Below are 16615 nucleotides of genomic sequence, written 5' to 3'. Positions count from 1 at the left end.
ATATATATGGGTTCACAAACAGCTATGTTCACCATATATACAGGTTCACAAACAGCTATGTTCACCATATATGTGGGTTCACAAACAGCTATGTTCACCATATATGTGGGTTCACAAACAGCTATGTTCACCATATATATGGGTCCACAAACAGCTATGTTCACCATATATACAGGTTCACAAACAGCTATGTTCACCATATATATGGGTTCACAAACAGCTATGTTCACCATTTATATGGGTTCACAAACAACTATTTCTCAATTGCTCACTAGTTTGAAGATTGCCACCCAGGATGAAACCACTGGTCACTGTAAGGCATCGAATACTCTAATTCTCACAATATATAATATTTTTTACTCTTAGAATTCATAATACAAAGCACTCTCTAAGTATTCCTTTATGCATCTGCGTGTGTGTGTGTGTGTGTGTGTGTGTGTCTTTGTATGTATAGTGAACAGTCCTGTCATAAACAACAGGCAACAGTCCTGCAATTCCTTGCTGAACAACCTGCACAGATGACTTGTACTTTTACAGTGATCAAATGTTTGCATTGTGCATTAGCTCACTCCCTCCATCAAATCGATTTTGCCTGTACAGGCGCAGTGTGCCACATGCCAGATGTCAAGATGATTTCAAATCAACGTGAAATGAAGTGTTTTGCTCAAGAAAACAACACACTGCTCAGTCCAGAAATGGAATCTATAATCTTGCAGTTGTGAGGGCAACAAGACAAACATTAGGCCACGTGCCTTCACATGTGTGTGTGTGTGTGTAGTCAGTAGTGTCTTTGTTTGTGAATCCAGATATGTGGTGAACAAAGTAAAGGAGAACTCAATACCCGGGTAGAGCAAATATTCGATGTGTTTGTTATCGTTCACCCTATAGGATTTTGTTTCATATTCTAAACGACAATCATCAGATGAGAATACAATGCCTGAACTGTTAACCTACATACATATATACAGACAGACAGACAAACAGATGTTTTAAACTTAAATAGAAATGTCTATATGTCTTATATGAATTGTTCTACTTAATAACAATCATTATTTTTTCTTTTTTGCATATCAATTAATGTCATCTTTATAGAAGACACATTTCACTGACCAGTTCTTTCTTATATATTTAGAAATAATGCTGAAAGCCCATAAAACAACATCACTTCATCTCGATGTAGTCTGGTCAGCCACGAACACACTTAACATGAGGGGGGGGGGAGAAAATTTCTCTCAATTCTCTCCCTTTAGTGAAGAGAGCTGAACAGAGTTAATAGCGAGATGTAAGAGGCAAGGGAAACAATTCTGACATCTCGATTACATTTGAAATTATGTAAAAGACTACCCCAAGATCGTTATACCAAATCTAATCTTGATACTGTGCTGATATTAGTGTATTGGCCATAATATAGTCCTGGTATTGACAATAAAGAGATAACGGTGTTACATCATCAATGGCGTATGTGAGAAAAACTTCTGGACTACAGTCAACGTGATGGCCATCATCATCACAACAAACACCAGTAGCTGTTTCCATACCATCTTCATGAACAATCAAATTTTAGAAGTCAAGATGCCGATGTCCAGTGCTACCACATCCCATAATTCCAGGTCGGCTTTCTGATCGGCTGACTGTTTCAGAGAGATCTGGAGGCAAATGAAGTTTCTAAAAAATAAAAAAGATATTGTAATAGACAAATATGGTAAAAAGATTAACGTTTTGATATTTTGCTTAAGCATTGTGAGACTAATAACCTTATGTAGAACTCAATATACACATCCTTCAAGGCGGCGAGCTGGCAGAAACGTTAGCACGCCGGGCGAAATGCTAAGTGGTATTTCGTCTGCCGTTACGTTCTGAGTTCAAATTCCGCCGAGGTTGACTTTGCCTTTCATCCTTTCGGGGTCGATAAACTAAGTACCAGTTGCGCACTAGGGTTAATGTAATCGACTTAATCCCTTTGTCTGTCCCCTTTGTTTGTCCCCTTGTGGGCAATAAAGAAATAAGAAACGTTAGCACGCCGGGCAAAATGCTTAGCAGTATTTTGTCTGTCTTTATGTTCTGAGTTCAAATTTTGCCAAGGTCGACTTGCCTTTCATCCTTTCGGGGTCGATTCATTAAGTACCAGTTGCATACTGACGTCAATCTAATAAACTGGCCCCCTCCCTGAATATTTCGAGCCTTGTGCCTAGAGTAGAAAAGAATATACACATGCTTCAGAACGAAGCATTAGTCAAACATAGAGCAGTAATACGAAAATAAGATGACAAAGGAATACTTGATTATCTTCAGTTGTTTCTGCTAAAAGATGCAGTGGACTCGTAGATGAGTGTTTGAGTAACACTTTGTAGCCTCAGCAGAGCCTTGAATACGAAGTGCAGTTTATTTGGGAAAAGACAATTATGCATACATTTAAGATAAAGCTATAAGATGTTACTCAAGCACTCAACTAAGAGTCCACTGCATCTCATAGCAGAAACAGCTGTAAGCTAATGGAGTTCATAACATATTTGTTTATTCCTTTGTCATCTTATTTTCATAAAAAGATTATTATGAGAACAAGCTGGTCCGATGAATTCTCAAATAGGGAACACATATTCAGAGATGGGGGCAGGGTATTGTGGCTTATATGGAGCCCTAGTACTTCCTTGTTAGCACTGGTAGGATTTGAACTTAGAATGGAGAAAAATATAACAAAAGACAACTAAATATTTTGTCCATTGCAAGCAAACATTCGAGCAATGGTCATCCTGTACATGTTTTTTTCTTTTTAACACCGAGTATTTATGGTTCAAAAGCAGAAGAGTGTGACTTGAAATTTGGTTGCTAGTTTTAAACTTGAATATGTTAGAGTACATATATAAAGGGAAACCATAGTCTTGTTCTGCTGATACTATCTTAAGAATCATTTTGTAAATATTCTAGTTGAGAATCAGATGTATTTAGAATTGACAACATATAGGTCACACTTGAAGAATAGCTGCTCCATTGAGTTGCTGAGGTAATGGCAGAATTCTGGGTAAAGCACCTTATATAACCCCTCACAACTTTATTTTTTGAAAGTGAACTAAAAAATAAAAGCATCGGTCCAAGAATGCTATGCACTGGGATTGAACTCAGGAGTTCATGGCTGCAAAGCAAACTAGTTAACCACTTGGCCATGTCTACATCCATGATACCAAACACATTTCATGCGTCTGAATATATAACTGAGCTGGTCATGACTGCAACAAACATATTAGTTTTATTCAGACAAAAACTTTGATAACAAGTCAACTGGATCAGAACTGGCCAAGGGTTAAATAACACCAACAACAACAACACAGTTACACTACATTAAAGGCAAGCCAACAAGGGAGTTTCATTTGATGTGCTAGAAACAGGACACATTGACTAATGTCCTCATGGAAAAAAAAAGACTGGACTGACAGGGCAGGAATGTTCACAGTTAGGTGGATAAAGATTGGCCTGGGGTTAAATAATAACACCATATACAACAATCCATTTGATTCACACATACACACACACACTAATAACTACTCCTGTTACTAGACTAATGAGAACTTGCAGTCAGTAGGAACAACATTCAGTTTATATAACTGTTTCTAGTTGTTTACTTGTTTTGGTCATTAGACTGCGGCCATGCTGGGGCACCACCTTGTTGTTTTTAGCTGAAAGAATCAACCCCAGTACTTATTTTTAAAGCCTGGTGCTTATTCTATCTGCTAAGTCATGGGGACATAGACACACACACACACACAACAGGCTTCTTTCAGTTTCCACCTACTAAATCCACTCACAAGGCTTTGGCTGGCTTGAGGCTATAGTAGAAGACACTTGCCCAAGGTGCCATTCTGTGGGACTGAACCTGGAACCATGTGGTTGGGAAGCAAACTTCTTACCACACAGTCATGCACACACCTATACACACACACACACACACACACACACACACACATGAAGGGCTTCTTTCAGTTTCTTATTTCTTTACTGCCCACAAGGGGCTAAACATAGAGGGGACAAACAAGGACAGACAAAGGGATTAAGTCAATTATATCGACCCCAGTGCGTAACTGGTACTTTATTTATCGACCCCGAAAGGATGAAAGGCAAAGTCGACCTCGGCGGAATTTGAACTCAGAATGTAGCGGCAGACAAAATACCGCTAAGCATTTCGCCCGGCACGCTAACGTTTCTGACAGCTCGCCGCCTTTCAGTTTCTTTCTACCAAATCCACCCACAAGGATTTAGTCAGCCTGAGGCTATAGTAGAAAACACTTGCCCAGGGTGCCTCACAGTGGTACTGAACTTGGAACCATGTGGTTAGTAAGCAAGCTTCATACCACATAACCATACCTAAGCCTATAAGCTACATTATCACTGACTTGACATTAACCCTTTAGCATTGACACCAGCCATATCCAGCCCTGTTTTATGTTCAAACCAGCCAGATCCAGCCTCTTACACTTAAACTACAATGTCATTCTAAAGAAAATACTATCACATCATTAAAGTCTCAAAGCTACAATACTTGATTAATTCAAAACAATGTGCATAAATAAGCATTACATTTGGCAGAATAATTTGAATATCAATAGGTTAAGTATACACTGAAACTTGAGTAGAGATGTTGTGGTCCTAAGCATTCTTGCATGCTTGAGTAGAGATATCTTACTCAAGTGTGACATTAAGCAGGGCCGGTGTTATATATATCAAGTCAGCTCTAAATGAGCAGAACAATGATCAAAAGCAATCCAACCATGACCATAATATCTTTTTAAGCTCGTTTAGAGTTGCTTAATCCAATATGCCTTCCCTAATTTAAGATGGGTCTGAGACTGGAGTGAAGTTTGGCTGCTATTTCTTGCAAATCGATTAGCCACTTACAGCAGTGGTTTCCCAACCCTTTTTATTGTTATGACAACAATCCTCCATTCAATATATTCCAGCCACAGAAACCATACCAAAACAGACAGGAAGCCTGAACAAGCCCTTCAGCTAGTCAGCTACTGTCAAACTGTCCAACCCATGCCAGCATGGAAAATGGACATTAGATGATGATGATGATGATGATGATGATTCCAAGTGTGCCTACTTAATATTTTATATTTTTTGAAAGCGGTGAGCTGGCAGAATTGTTAGCATGCTGGGCGAAATACTTAATGACATTTTGTCTGTCTGTACAGTCTGAGTTCAAATTCCACTGAAGTTATACTTCTACAGGGTGTCCACAAAGTCTGGGTACATGAGGATGAACACATACTTTAAGAAATTATTATGTCTTATATTTAATTGTTTATGTTATGATTTCATTTACTCCATGTAGACAGACTTTGTGGACACCCTGTACAATACACAAAATATTTTAACAATTTTTTTAATACAATTCCTCATAATATTTAATTGTGGATTCAAAGTTAGGCACAAGGCCAGCAATTTCAGAGTTGGGGGTGAGTTGATTACATTGGCCACATTGATCAACTGGTACTTATTTTATCAACCAAGAAAGGATGAAAGGCAAAGTCAACTTCAGTGGAATTTGAACTCAGAACGTAATGATAGACGAAATGCCACTAAGCATTTTGCTAAACAATATGAAGATCCATTTGAATAAAATTGGAATAAAATTGTTCCGTAGATAAAAAATGGTTGAGAAACACCAATTCTGATGCTCCCTTGGCTCATCCTAACCAAGATAGTGTAACAAGCTTGTAACAACTTCAAGTTACAATGTGATGAAACAATGTTGCTTGACAAGGTTGTGTAATGAGGTAATGTAACAATGAAGTGTAACAAGGTAGTATTGCAATGGGATGTAACAAGGTAGTATTGCAATGGGATGTAACAATGTAACTTACCAAGGTGTTGTAACAAGGGAGTGTGAGAATATTAGGTAACTGTATAGTGTTACAATGTAGTGTTACACGATAGTGTGACAAAATACCTGCAGTGTAATAAAGTAATGTGACAGACTAGTAGAACAAGGCCGCAAGTCTCTTACCTCAATTACAAACTTCTTACGTCTCAGTTTAAAAGCCCAGTCTGTTGTGTCTGGCATTTGGCATCTGATTGCATTTAATTTTGGTAATTGCTTAACATGGAACAAACCTGCAGGAAGACATGGAGAAAAAGCATTAGGAGACAGCAATATATACGATTGTAGTATTTCATTATTGACTCCGAGAAGGATAACGGGTGCCAGCATCAGAAGAGCATCACACAAAATGTCCTTTCTTTTATTCTTTTATTTGTTTCAGTCATTTGATTGTGGCCATGCTGGAGCACCGCCTTTAGTCGAGCAAATCAATCCCAGGACTTATTCTTTGTAAGCCTAGTGCTTATTCTATCGGTCTCTTTTGCTGAACTGCTAAGTGATGGGGACGTAAACACACCTGCATCGGTTGTCAAGCGATGTTGGGGGGACAAACACAGACACACAAACATATACATACAAACATATATATATATATACAATGGGCTTCTTTCAGTTCCCGTCTACCAAATCCACTCACAAGGCTTTGGTCGGCCCGAGGCTATAGTAGAAGACACTTGCCCAAGGTGCCACGCAGTGGGACTGAACCCGGAACCATGTGGTTGGTAAGCAAGCTACTTACCACACAGCCACTTCTGCGCCTTGCAATATTTAGGGAAGTAGATGGGAGAAGTAAGCTGTTTACAGCTCTTTGCATTCTGATTTTAAAACACTCTGCCACCATTAACTTCACCTTTTATACTCTAGGGTTTATTATACATCAAGTCAAAAACGTAGGTTTATTAAATTAACTGTATCCGCCACAATATTCATGGTATTGTGTATGTGTTAGAGATCTTTGTTATAATATATGAGTTCAAATCCTGCTTGTGTAAATTATTCATTTTTATCTTCCAGGATTGATAGAATTAAGTACCAAAATATTGATTTCAAATTTTAGCACAACACCAGCAATTTCAGGGGAGCAGGGTAAGTCAATTACATTGACCCTAGTGTTCAACTGGTATTTATTTTATCAACCGTGAAAAGATGAAAAGCAAAGTCAACCTTGGTGAAATTTGAACTCAGAACAAAAATGGATGAAATGCTGCTAAGCATTTCATCTGGCACGCTGATGATTCTGCCAGCTCATCGCCCCAATTAACTACCAAAATACTGATTTCAAATTTTGGCACAAGGCCAGCAATTCCAGGGGAAAAGGGTATCTCAATTACATTGACCACAGTACTCAACTGGTGCTCATTTTATTGACCCCGAAAGGATGAAAGGCGAAATTTGAACTCAGACGGACAAAATGCCACTAAGCATTTTGCCTGGCATGCTAATTATTCTGCCAGCTCACTGCCTTATTAATTACCAAAATATTAAAAAAGTTTAATCTACACAACTACACTTCTATCCAAAAATTACTGACTTTTGAATTAGAATTATGTTTACTACAGTTTACCTAGGAATACCTTAACTAAAGTGTTTTATTTTTAAACAATACCTGTAGTCATGGTTATGTGGTTTAGACATTTGCATTGAAATCATGTGATTCAGGGTTTGCTTCCACCATATGGATAGTGTTGACAAATGCTTCGTTAGTGAAATTGGGAGATAAAAACTAAAAGAATCCTGTGTGTGAGTTTGTATGCATGTGTGTGTGCATGCGTCTGTTTGCATGCGTGTGTATTTGCATGTGTGTGTGTGTTTGCATGTGTCACATATACGCATGCATGTGTGTGCACATGTGCATGCTGATATTAGCATCTTAATTACAAACAAAAGTCATTATCATACAACTAGTCTTATTTTACACAATTATCTTCAAAAGCATGTTCAGCTACTGAGCTGTTTGTTACTCAAAAGGTACTTGAGGAAATAGTACTTGACTTGGAAAGAGGTTGAAGGTTGGTGACAGGAAGAGCATCCGGCCAGGCAAAAAATCTACCACAACAAAGTTTCATGCAAGCATGGAAAAGTGGAAGGTAAAACCATTGTCATCGTCATCATCATCAACAGCATTTAAAGTGTGTTTTCCATACTGGCTTGACAGGAACTGGCAAGGCCAAGGGCCACACCAGGTTCCATGTTCTGTTTTGGCATGGTTTCTACAGCTGGATGCCTTTCCTGATGCCAAACACTTTACAGAGTGTACTGGGTGCTCTTTACATGGCACCACCATTGGTGCTTTATACATGGCACTAAATAATAGTGAATGTGTTGTTTAACTAGACGGTTACTTGGGCAGCTTGGTCTAATGACCGCATGAAATTTCTCTTGATGTAAGTGTGTGTATGTGTGTGTGGATGAGAGGTGAAGATGATATTCTTCGGATACAAACCATGATATTCTTTATACAAAGGGTTCTCGCTGCGGCTGGAACCAGCAAAACTCTCCAAATGCACAACAGTATCACAGAGTCGTTCAATTTTGTGGATAAAATTAGCATCCTGTAGAAAATGAAGTTTTTGCTTGATTAACATTTTAGAATTATAATAACATCAGGTGAAACATGCTGATGTATCTAAACAGAATGGAGTATCTTACCTAAGGTTTAACACTTCAGTTGTCACCATGATAATGGTGTTAGATATATTGACGTAGAGTAGAGTAGTGTGCCTTGTCTAAGGTTAAATGTATTCATTATCATAATACTGATGGTATTAGATATGTTGATACATTTATACAGAGTGGTGTGTCTTGCTTAAGATTGGATAATTATCATAATACAGTGGGCATTAGATATGTTGATGAATTTATATAGAGAGGTGGTGAGAGGTGTCTAAAGTAAATTAATGTGTCCTGTAACCTCTGTGATGAGTGAAGTTAGAAAGAGGTTTTAACTTAACTCTACAATCAATGAATGTAGAATCTGTCCTTAATTTCCTTAATTCATTTCCATGGTATGGGAAGCAGAAAGTAATCACTCATAACATTGTGTAACACAATTTTTGTCCTTGGATAGCAACTATTATTTCCTATTTCCTTACCCCTAGAAAGTGTGAAAAATGGCCAATATTTCCTTAAAACTTTGCTTTGCTTACATTTATTCAAACCCCAAAGAATCCCTCTCAGCACATGGCTACGATGCTCCCCCACTACTCCTGCTCATGATCAGAGATGCACATGTTGTCAGCCACTAAGGGACAGACTCAAGTGGTTAAGGTCAAGTAACTGACAAGCAAATCTGTGGTATTGAGCAGAATATTTGTTATAACAATATTCCTGCTTCAGCAACTCGGCACTGAATCTGTCTGAAATGTAATGGAAAATAGGCCAGTTTCAAAACATTGATGTTCAGGTGAGAAAAGCAAGGTTTGAAGGGAATAATAGTCATTTCCTTTGATTTCTGTTTAGAAGCAAATATGAAATAACACTTACTGACCAAAGACAAGAAAAAAAAATTTGATTTTGTTAGACAGTGTAATGGATGAGTGAGAGGAGAAACTGGTTACAAAATGTCCTTAACTTACCTCCATTATGAGTGAAGGTACAGTTACCATACACACAGCAAAGGATGATCTTAAAATGGCCCTTAAAGCAAGTAGGAAGCGCAGAAGGTCAGTGTCAACTACAGATAGTAAACCATCTGATTCACTTGTCTTTAAATTGCCCCAGAGTGGAGAACCCAAAGATGGGATTGCTGGAAAAAGATTAAAACAGAAAAATTCATCACAACAACATAAAAATTGGAATTTATATTCGTTACCATTGTTGGCAGTGGTGTTGGTGTTTAATCTCAGATCAACACAGAGAGGAGACCTATGATCAAAGATGTTCCAAGCATGACCACCTGGTTTTCTAGAACCATCTGGGATTATGCTAACCAATCTTTTTTTTTTTTTTTCACTTGTTTTAGTCATTAGACTGCAACCATGCTGGGGCACCTCATGGCTGCAGTCTAATGAAGAATTTTTAGAAGAATGTATCGACACCAGTACTTATTTGTTTTTTTAAAGCCTGGTACTTATTCTATTGGTCTCTTTTACCAAACTGCTAAGTTACAGGGATGTAAACACATCAGCACTGGTTGTCAAGTGGTGGTGATGATGGGGAAACAAACACAGACATAAACACAAACACACACACACAGAACAGGCTTCTTTCAGTTTCCGTCTACCAAATCCACTCACAGGGTTTTGGTTGACCCAAAGCTACAGCAGAAGACACTTGCCCAAAGTGTCACACAGTAGAACTGAACCCTAAACCATGTAGTTGAGAAGCAAGCTTCTTACCACAAAGCTACTCATCTGTAGAAACGAGTTGCAACATTACTGATGCCAAACTGTATCAATCTTTGCCTTTCCCTTGGATAACATTGGTGGCATGGAGATGGGAGACTGGTATGCATGGGTGACATCTGGTCTTCAACAAACAAACTTGCCTGGACTTGTGCCGTGGAGGGTACATTTCTAGATGCAATCCCATGGTCATTCATGACCGAAGGGGGTCTTTACCTTCTACTTTTGGCTCAGTAATCTGAATGTTAGAGGATTAAGCCAGTTTCCATGACATAAAAGTGACTGAGATGACAATACTTTCTCCTGAATGGGATGTCGGTCTGTCGCAGGATTAACTTCCCAACTGTTGCTGGAATGTATTTACAACTGAATGAGCTGGATCGATGTGAAATGAAGTATTTTGATGAAAAAAGTATTGCCTGGCCTCGGAACTGCAACCACAATCGTAAGAATGCATGCAACAGCCTGACCACTGTACCAAGTGCCTATGTAGTCTTGACCTGCAATAAATAATAGCAAAATCTCACTCAGACTTCTTTACCACCTTAAAGAGTGCAATGGCGTGATATGTCTAAAGAACTGATGGGATGGCCATGGCTGAAACGTCTTCAATAAGGTCTTCTTGGTCAGTGAAAACCTAGGTTTAAACAACATGGTAGAGGAGATAGGGTCAGTTAAATTTAGAGTAACTTATGTAACATAAATGAATAAAAAAGTGTGGGTGTGTGGTGAGAAGCTCGCTTCCCAACCACATGGTTCTGAGTTCAGTCCCATTGTATGGAAGCTTAGGCAAGGGTCTTCTGCCATAGCCTTGGGCTGACCAAAGCCTTATGAGTAGATTTGGTAGATGGAAACTGAAAGAAGCCCATTGCATATATATATGTGTGAAGGCGTGTGGCCTAGTGGTTAGGTTGTTGCATTCACAATCTAGCAATCATGGATTCAATTTCCAGACTGGGCGTTGCGTTGTGTCCTTAAGCAAAGCACTTCATTTCATGTTGTTCCAGCCTTCCTTTGATCAGGGGATGGGGGAGTGTTGGCCTGCTCACCTAGCCAGGGGGGTGGCATCATTTGATGGCTAAAAAACAATGCAAAGCACACTGTGACCAGCAATGTGTAACAACATCTGATAGTCTGAATGGTCATGTGATCAAATGATATAAATATGTGTGTGTGTGTTTACATATCTGTAACTTAGCAGTTCAGCAAAAGAGCCCAACAGAATAAGTACCAGGCTTAAGAAAAAAGTACTCTGGTTGATTCATTTGACCAAGAATTCTTCAAGGTAGAGCCCCAGCATGGCCACAGTTTAATGACTGAAACAAGTAAAAAATAAAAGAATCTTCTTCAATTTGAAAGTATATTTAAAAAAGCCAGCTCTTGCCTCGGGTTTTGGGGTGTTTAAGTGCAATGAGAGATGAACCTCAACCTGGATAGGTCACTAGTCTATTATAAATAAAATCCTATACTGATCTAGTTGTAGATATTCCTTCTAACAGCTAAGTAGCTTGAGACAATGTATTCTACCACTGAGATAATAGCTCTCCTCCAGGATAGGAGCCCAGAATTACACAGTTAACGTTCCCTCATGTTTTAGAAGGATGTGTTATTCCTCTTAACATTCAGATAAATTGTGGTAATATATAAGTAATACAACTTGCAACAAGCTAGAACTCTGGAGTCACGAACGAGATCGTCCATGGAAACCCAAGTATACGTCTATATGTCGGAGTTATCTCCCTTGAAATCACCTAAATTATGAGCCAGAGGCGTCCTCTGATAGATTGTTCACTTTGCTGCAAATTGTTGTCAAATTAACCTATAAACTACACTCTATCATCTTAGAAATAGGAGACATGCCACCAAAATAACTTAATACAAGGTTTATTACACACTCGAACTCGCAGAGCAGAGAGCTAGAACAATTGCCACAAGATGCTTAAATGACATCCACTTTTCGGCCTTGCTTATTCTTAGTGAATAAACAACAGCAACAAGAATTCTAACTACACATCATCTTGAGAAATTTGATATTTTGCTATTATCATAATCATTATCGTCATCATTTAACGTCCGCTCTCCTCATGCTGGTATGGGTTGGAACAGTCTGCTCTTGAAATTAACGAGTAAGTGGCTGAGCACTCCACAGACATGAATACCCTTAGCATAGTTCTCAGGGAGATCCAGCATGACTTAGAGTGAGACAAAGCCGGCCCTTTGAAATACAGATACTACTCATTTTTGCCAATTGAGTGGACTGCAGCAACATGAAATGAACATCACCAGGAATTGATCTCACGACTTCACAATCATGAGCCGAATACCCTAACCATTAAGCCACGTGCCTTCACATTTATTTTAGACTACATTAGAGCAATATGATGGAGTGGAATAGCATAATGTTGCTGATGTTTAACCCCAGGTCAGCTCTGATCTATCAGACCAGTAATCAAAGATGTTATAGTCAAGAATATCCTGCATTGTATTCAGACACATGTACCTAGGATGACACTAATCAAAGTACAGTATAGTTAGTTAGCATTGGTGGTTAGAGTTGTTGTATAGCTCACAGTAAGTCTCCTTATTCCTTATGATCAAAGACATTCCAGCTGTGGCCATTCAGTCTTTTATTCAGACATAGTGTATCTAAGAATATATTATATTTAATGTGTCCCCCCTAAACAATAAAGAGGGACACGTTGTTTAGTCCAGGTCGGACCCGATCCAACAGATCTTCCTGCTATGAACATACAGTCATAGACCTTACAGTCTATTTAGCACTACATTATCTAATGTGTCCTTTTCCCCTGGTTGTTGCTAATGCAAACAAAACAGAATACATAGGCTTAAATCTAAATGGAATGATCAAAACAATGCCTGGCACACTTCTCCAATGTGTAGAAGAATTTATGGATCTTCTCTGTTTGGCTGCCACTTTTCAATTTTTTTCAATTTTTGTTCCAGTTGATCTCATATTTAGCGTGATGATGTAGTTTGGCATGGTAATCATTGACATGAAATTCATTTTCACCATAAATCAATTCACAAAGAGTTAATAGCTTTTAAAATTTGCAAATTTTGGGTAATTTTAGCCAATCGAAAGCTGCAAACATATAAGTGCCTGTTTCCTTAGTAATAAGCCAAGCTGTTACCAAGCTGCTTACCTACGTGGTCATTTTTCACTTATCAAATGCTTAAAACACAAGGTATGAAGTGGTTATTTATTTACAGTTGGCAATATGTGCAGTGAAGCACAAAATTGTAGCTTCTAAATCATGTTTTCTGACTGGGTAAAAATTATCAAACTTTAAACCTGTGTAACTTTTTTTAAAAATTTGGGGGGGGGGGGGTGAATTATCTCCTGAGATTCAGCATGAAAAATTACATCAATACACCAAATTTTTTAATTTTCACTAAAGTTAAAAATTTCCACAGGTGTGGCCAAACAGAAAAAATCCAAATTTACTTATTTGGGTATTAAAATCTCTAGTTGCAAAAGCAATGTAAACACACACATTGGTAAGGCGTAGGGTAGCGTCAACAAGCTATCACTGTTGTGGAAATCTAGACTATCAGACAACATGGAAAGGAGCTTCTTTCAAGCAAACTGCTACTTCTGTTCTATTACAAGGATGCTCAGCGTGGACCCTTACCTCAAAACTGGAAAGAAGACTGGATGAAGCTTAAGCCTGCATGCTAAGACTGGCTTTTGAATGTCACTTGGAGAGATTGTTTGACCAATGAGCGATTGTAGGAAACCTTTGTCCAGTATCAGACATCATCAAGGTGTGTAGAGTCAGATTCACAGGGCATTGCTGTAAAGCTAAAGACAAAGTTGTTGGTGAAGTTCTTTTGCGGGAGCCTACACAAGGAAGAGCCAGGGGGGGATGACAAACCAAGACCTATGCCAAGCAGATTTTTGGTGACGTAAACTGCAATCCCACTGACCAGCTGAATATGATGAACAACAGAATTGGATGGTGACAGAGAGACACAAGAATCTGTACAAGAGGTGCAACAGGATGATAATGATGATGATGAGGAGGAGGATGCTTATCCCCACATCAGCCCTGACCCCAGCAGACCTATGAAAGGATATCTTTTATAATCACATAATGAGAGAGGATACCTGGCCATAGTCACCTAATGATACTCCGTTATAGTCATGGAAGGTGAGGAGATACCCTGTTATAGTCACACAACGAGAGAATAACCTCTTAGAGTCACAGAATGAGGGAAGATAGTCACCTATTCTTAGGACATTGTGTTTCTCAGGCTGGTCCTGAGTACCAAACTGACCATCTTGGATATGTTGTTGAATATTCAAAAGAAGACACTGTAGACAGGCTGACACCTCAAGGTTTTTAGGTTCAATACCTGGTGGTTCCACACTGAAAAATATCAGAAAATAAATGAGTCAAATTAGAAGTAAATGGTAGAAGGAAACTGCTTTAATTAAATTGTAATTAAGCAATTACCAATGTGTTAATGAGAAACCAGACTAGATAATTTACTATATTGAAAATTACCCCAAGGTCAGTTCTGAACAAGCATATCTATGTCTAAATAAAAGATAGGTAAAAGGACACATTAAATAAAGTAGTCCTAGATATAAAATGAAACACTGAATAAAGTAGTCCTAGATACACTGTTTGAATAAAAGACAAGCAAAAAAAAAACACATTAAATAGTATAGTTCTAGATACACAGTGAGTAAATAAAGTAGATAATGTAATTCTAGATTCACTAAAGGCAGCTGTTACTTGTAAGTGAGGAGGACTTAGTGACAAGTACCATGCTTCTTCTAATTGTTTTAGGTGCCTGTGTAGTTTCATGCAGACACAGGTGCCCTCTTGGCACAACTTGCCCATGACCCAGTGGAATATCCAGGGTGTGACAGGTTTGGAGGGGAAGAGGGCCGCAACAGTACTTGGAAGTTGAGCAGGGTGGAACAACATGAAATAAAGTGCCTTGCTCAAGGACCCAACATAGAGCCTAGTCCAAAAATTAAATCTATGATTTTGTAACAATGAGTGAAATACCCTAGCCATTAGGTAGCTTCACTTGGTGCTTAGATACAATATGTCTGAACAAAAGACAGGATGTTAGATAATGTGTTTGGACAGGATACAGGTCACATTATATTATGTAGCCCTAAATACAGTGTCAGAAAAAAAGATGAGCTGGCCATGTCAGGAACTCATTTGATGATCGGTCTGCCAGATCAACACTGACCTGTGGTTAAATACCAACAATAAGCATGTCTTGTATTGAAAGATAAGGAAGTAATTTTATTCTCAAACACAGGATAATGCTAATAATATAACATCGACAGGATAAACTACCCATATTTTGCAGAAAAATGTGTCGGCGGCCAGCCATGGGACATTTTCCTGCAAAATATGGACAGTTTATCCTGTTCATGCTATTTTATTAGCATTATCCTGCATTTGAGAATAAAATTATTTTTTTATCTTTCAATACATCTCAACGCTTCTAAAGCAAACTTTGTTTACTTTCATCGTAATTTGAATTGAATGTCTTGTATTATTTTTTCTCTTTTATTCTAACTGGTTTATGCTGAGAGAACATGACATTACCATCCAGAGAATATACAGTCAATTACACCAGTCCCAGTACTTTATATAAATGAGCATGAAAGTGCCAAAGACAAAATCAGCTTGGATGAGATTTGTACTCAAGAACATAAAAGAACACAACTAAATACCATGTGGTATTTTGGTAGACACCCTGCTGAATCTTTCAATCCATACATATTAACATTATGGGTACACTAACAGCCTTAACAAACTTCCAACTGCAAAATATCACAGATAAACACAACCTCCGCCAAGGTTGTTGATATCATAAATTTACAGAGCCAACAAACCCACACAAATGAAGCAGTAGAATAGAAGGCAAATAATGAATATTGTTGTTACTGTAAATTTATAGATCCAGTCTACCCACACACATACCTAACATGAAACAGTGAAACAGAGGGCGAAATAATGAATACAACTTATCATAAATCACTCTTCCCCACACATACAACATGGAAGAACAGAGAAAATAGTGAATAGTTTTGTTGTTACTGTAAATGTTGCTGAGAGAGTTGTTGTGAAGTGATGAGTGTTACATCAGCACTGGACACCAAGTCTTCATCCATATATTGGCTAAGGTCATAGTAATGACCAAACTTGACCGTTGTGGGATTGGACTGGAAGAAGAAACAAGAAAAATACAAAACAGATGTAAAATACAACATAATGATCATCATCATCAGCATCAACACCCTCACCACCATCATCATCATCATCATCATCATTACCACCATCACTACTGACACCAGTGGGACTGAACCCGGAACCATGTGGTTGGTAAGCAAGCTACTTAC

The 16615-nt window shown here is 38.4% G+C and overlaps 1 protein-coding gene across 1 annotated transcript in view; it reads right to left on the bottom strand.

Annotated features, from left to right (window-relative positions):
• Positions 1-406: 406 nt before the first annotated feature.
• LOC106869517 (elongator complex protein 4) overlaps positions 407-16615 on the bottom strand; it is a 113698-nt gene continuing 97489 nt past the window's right edge. Inside the window, exons 5-10 of the mRNA XM_052976836.1 lie at positions 16314-16438; positions 14467-14609; positions 9451-9620; positions 8319-8427; positions 6002-6108; positions 407-1665 (exon numbers count right to left, since the gene is read on the bottom strand). Coding sequence (XP_052832796.1) covers positions 1561-1665; positions 6002-6108; positions 8319-8427; positions 9451-9620; positions 14467-14609; positions 16314-16438 — 759 coding nt within the window. The 3' untranslated portion in view covers positions 407-1560. The remainder of the gene's footprint in view (positions 1666-6001; positions 6109-8318; positions 8428-9450; positions 9621-14466; positions 14610-16313; positions 16439-16615) is intronic.

The sequence above is a fragment of the Octopus bimaculoides genome, chromosome 25, assembly GCF_001194135.2.
Source record: "Octopus bimaculoides isolate UCB-OBI-ISO-001 chromosome 25, ASM119413v2, whole genome shotgun sequence".
Classification (NCBI taxonomy): domain Eukaryota; kingdom Metazoa; phylum Mollusca; class Cephalopoda; order Octopoda; family Octopodidae; genus Octopus; species Octopus bimaculoides.
The sequence above is the reverse complement of the archived record's forward strand: the minus strand, read 5'-3'. Positions and strand labels throughout refer to the sequence as shown.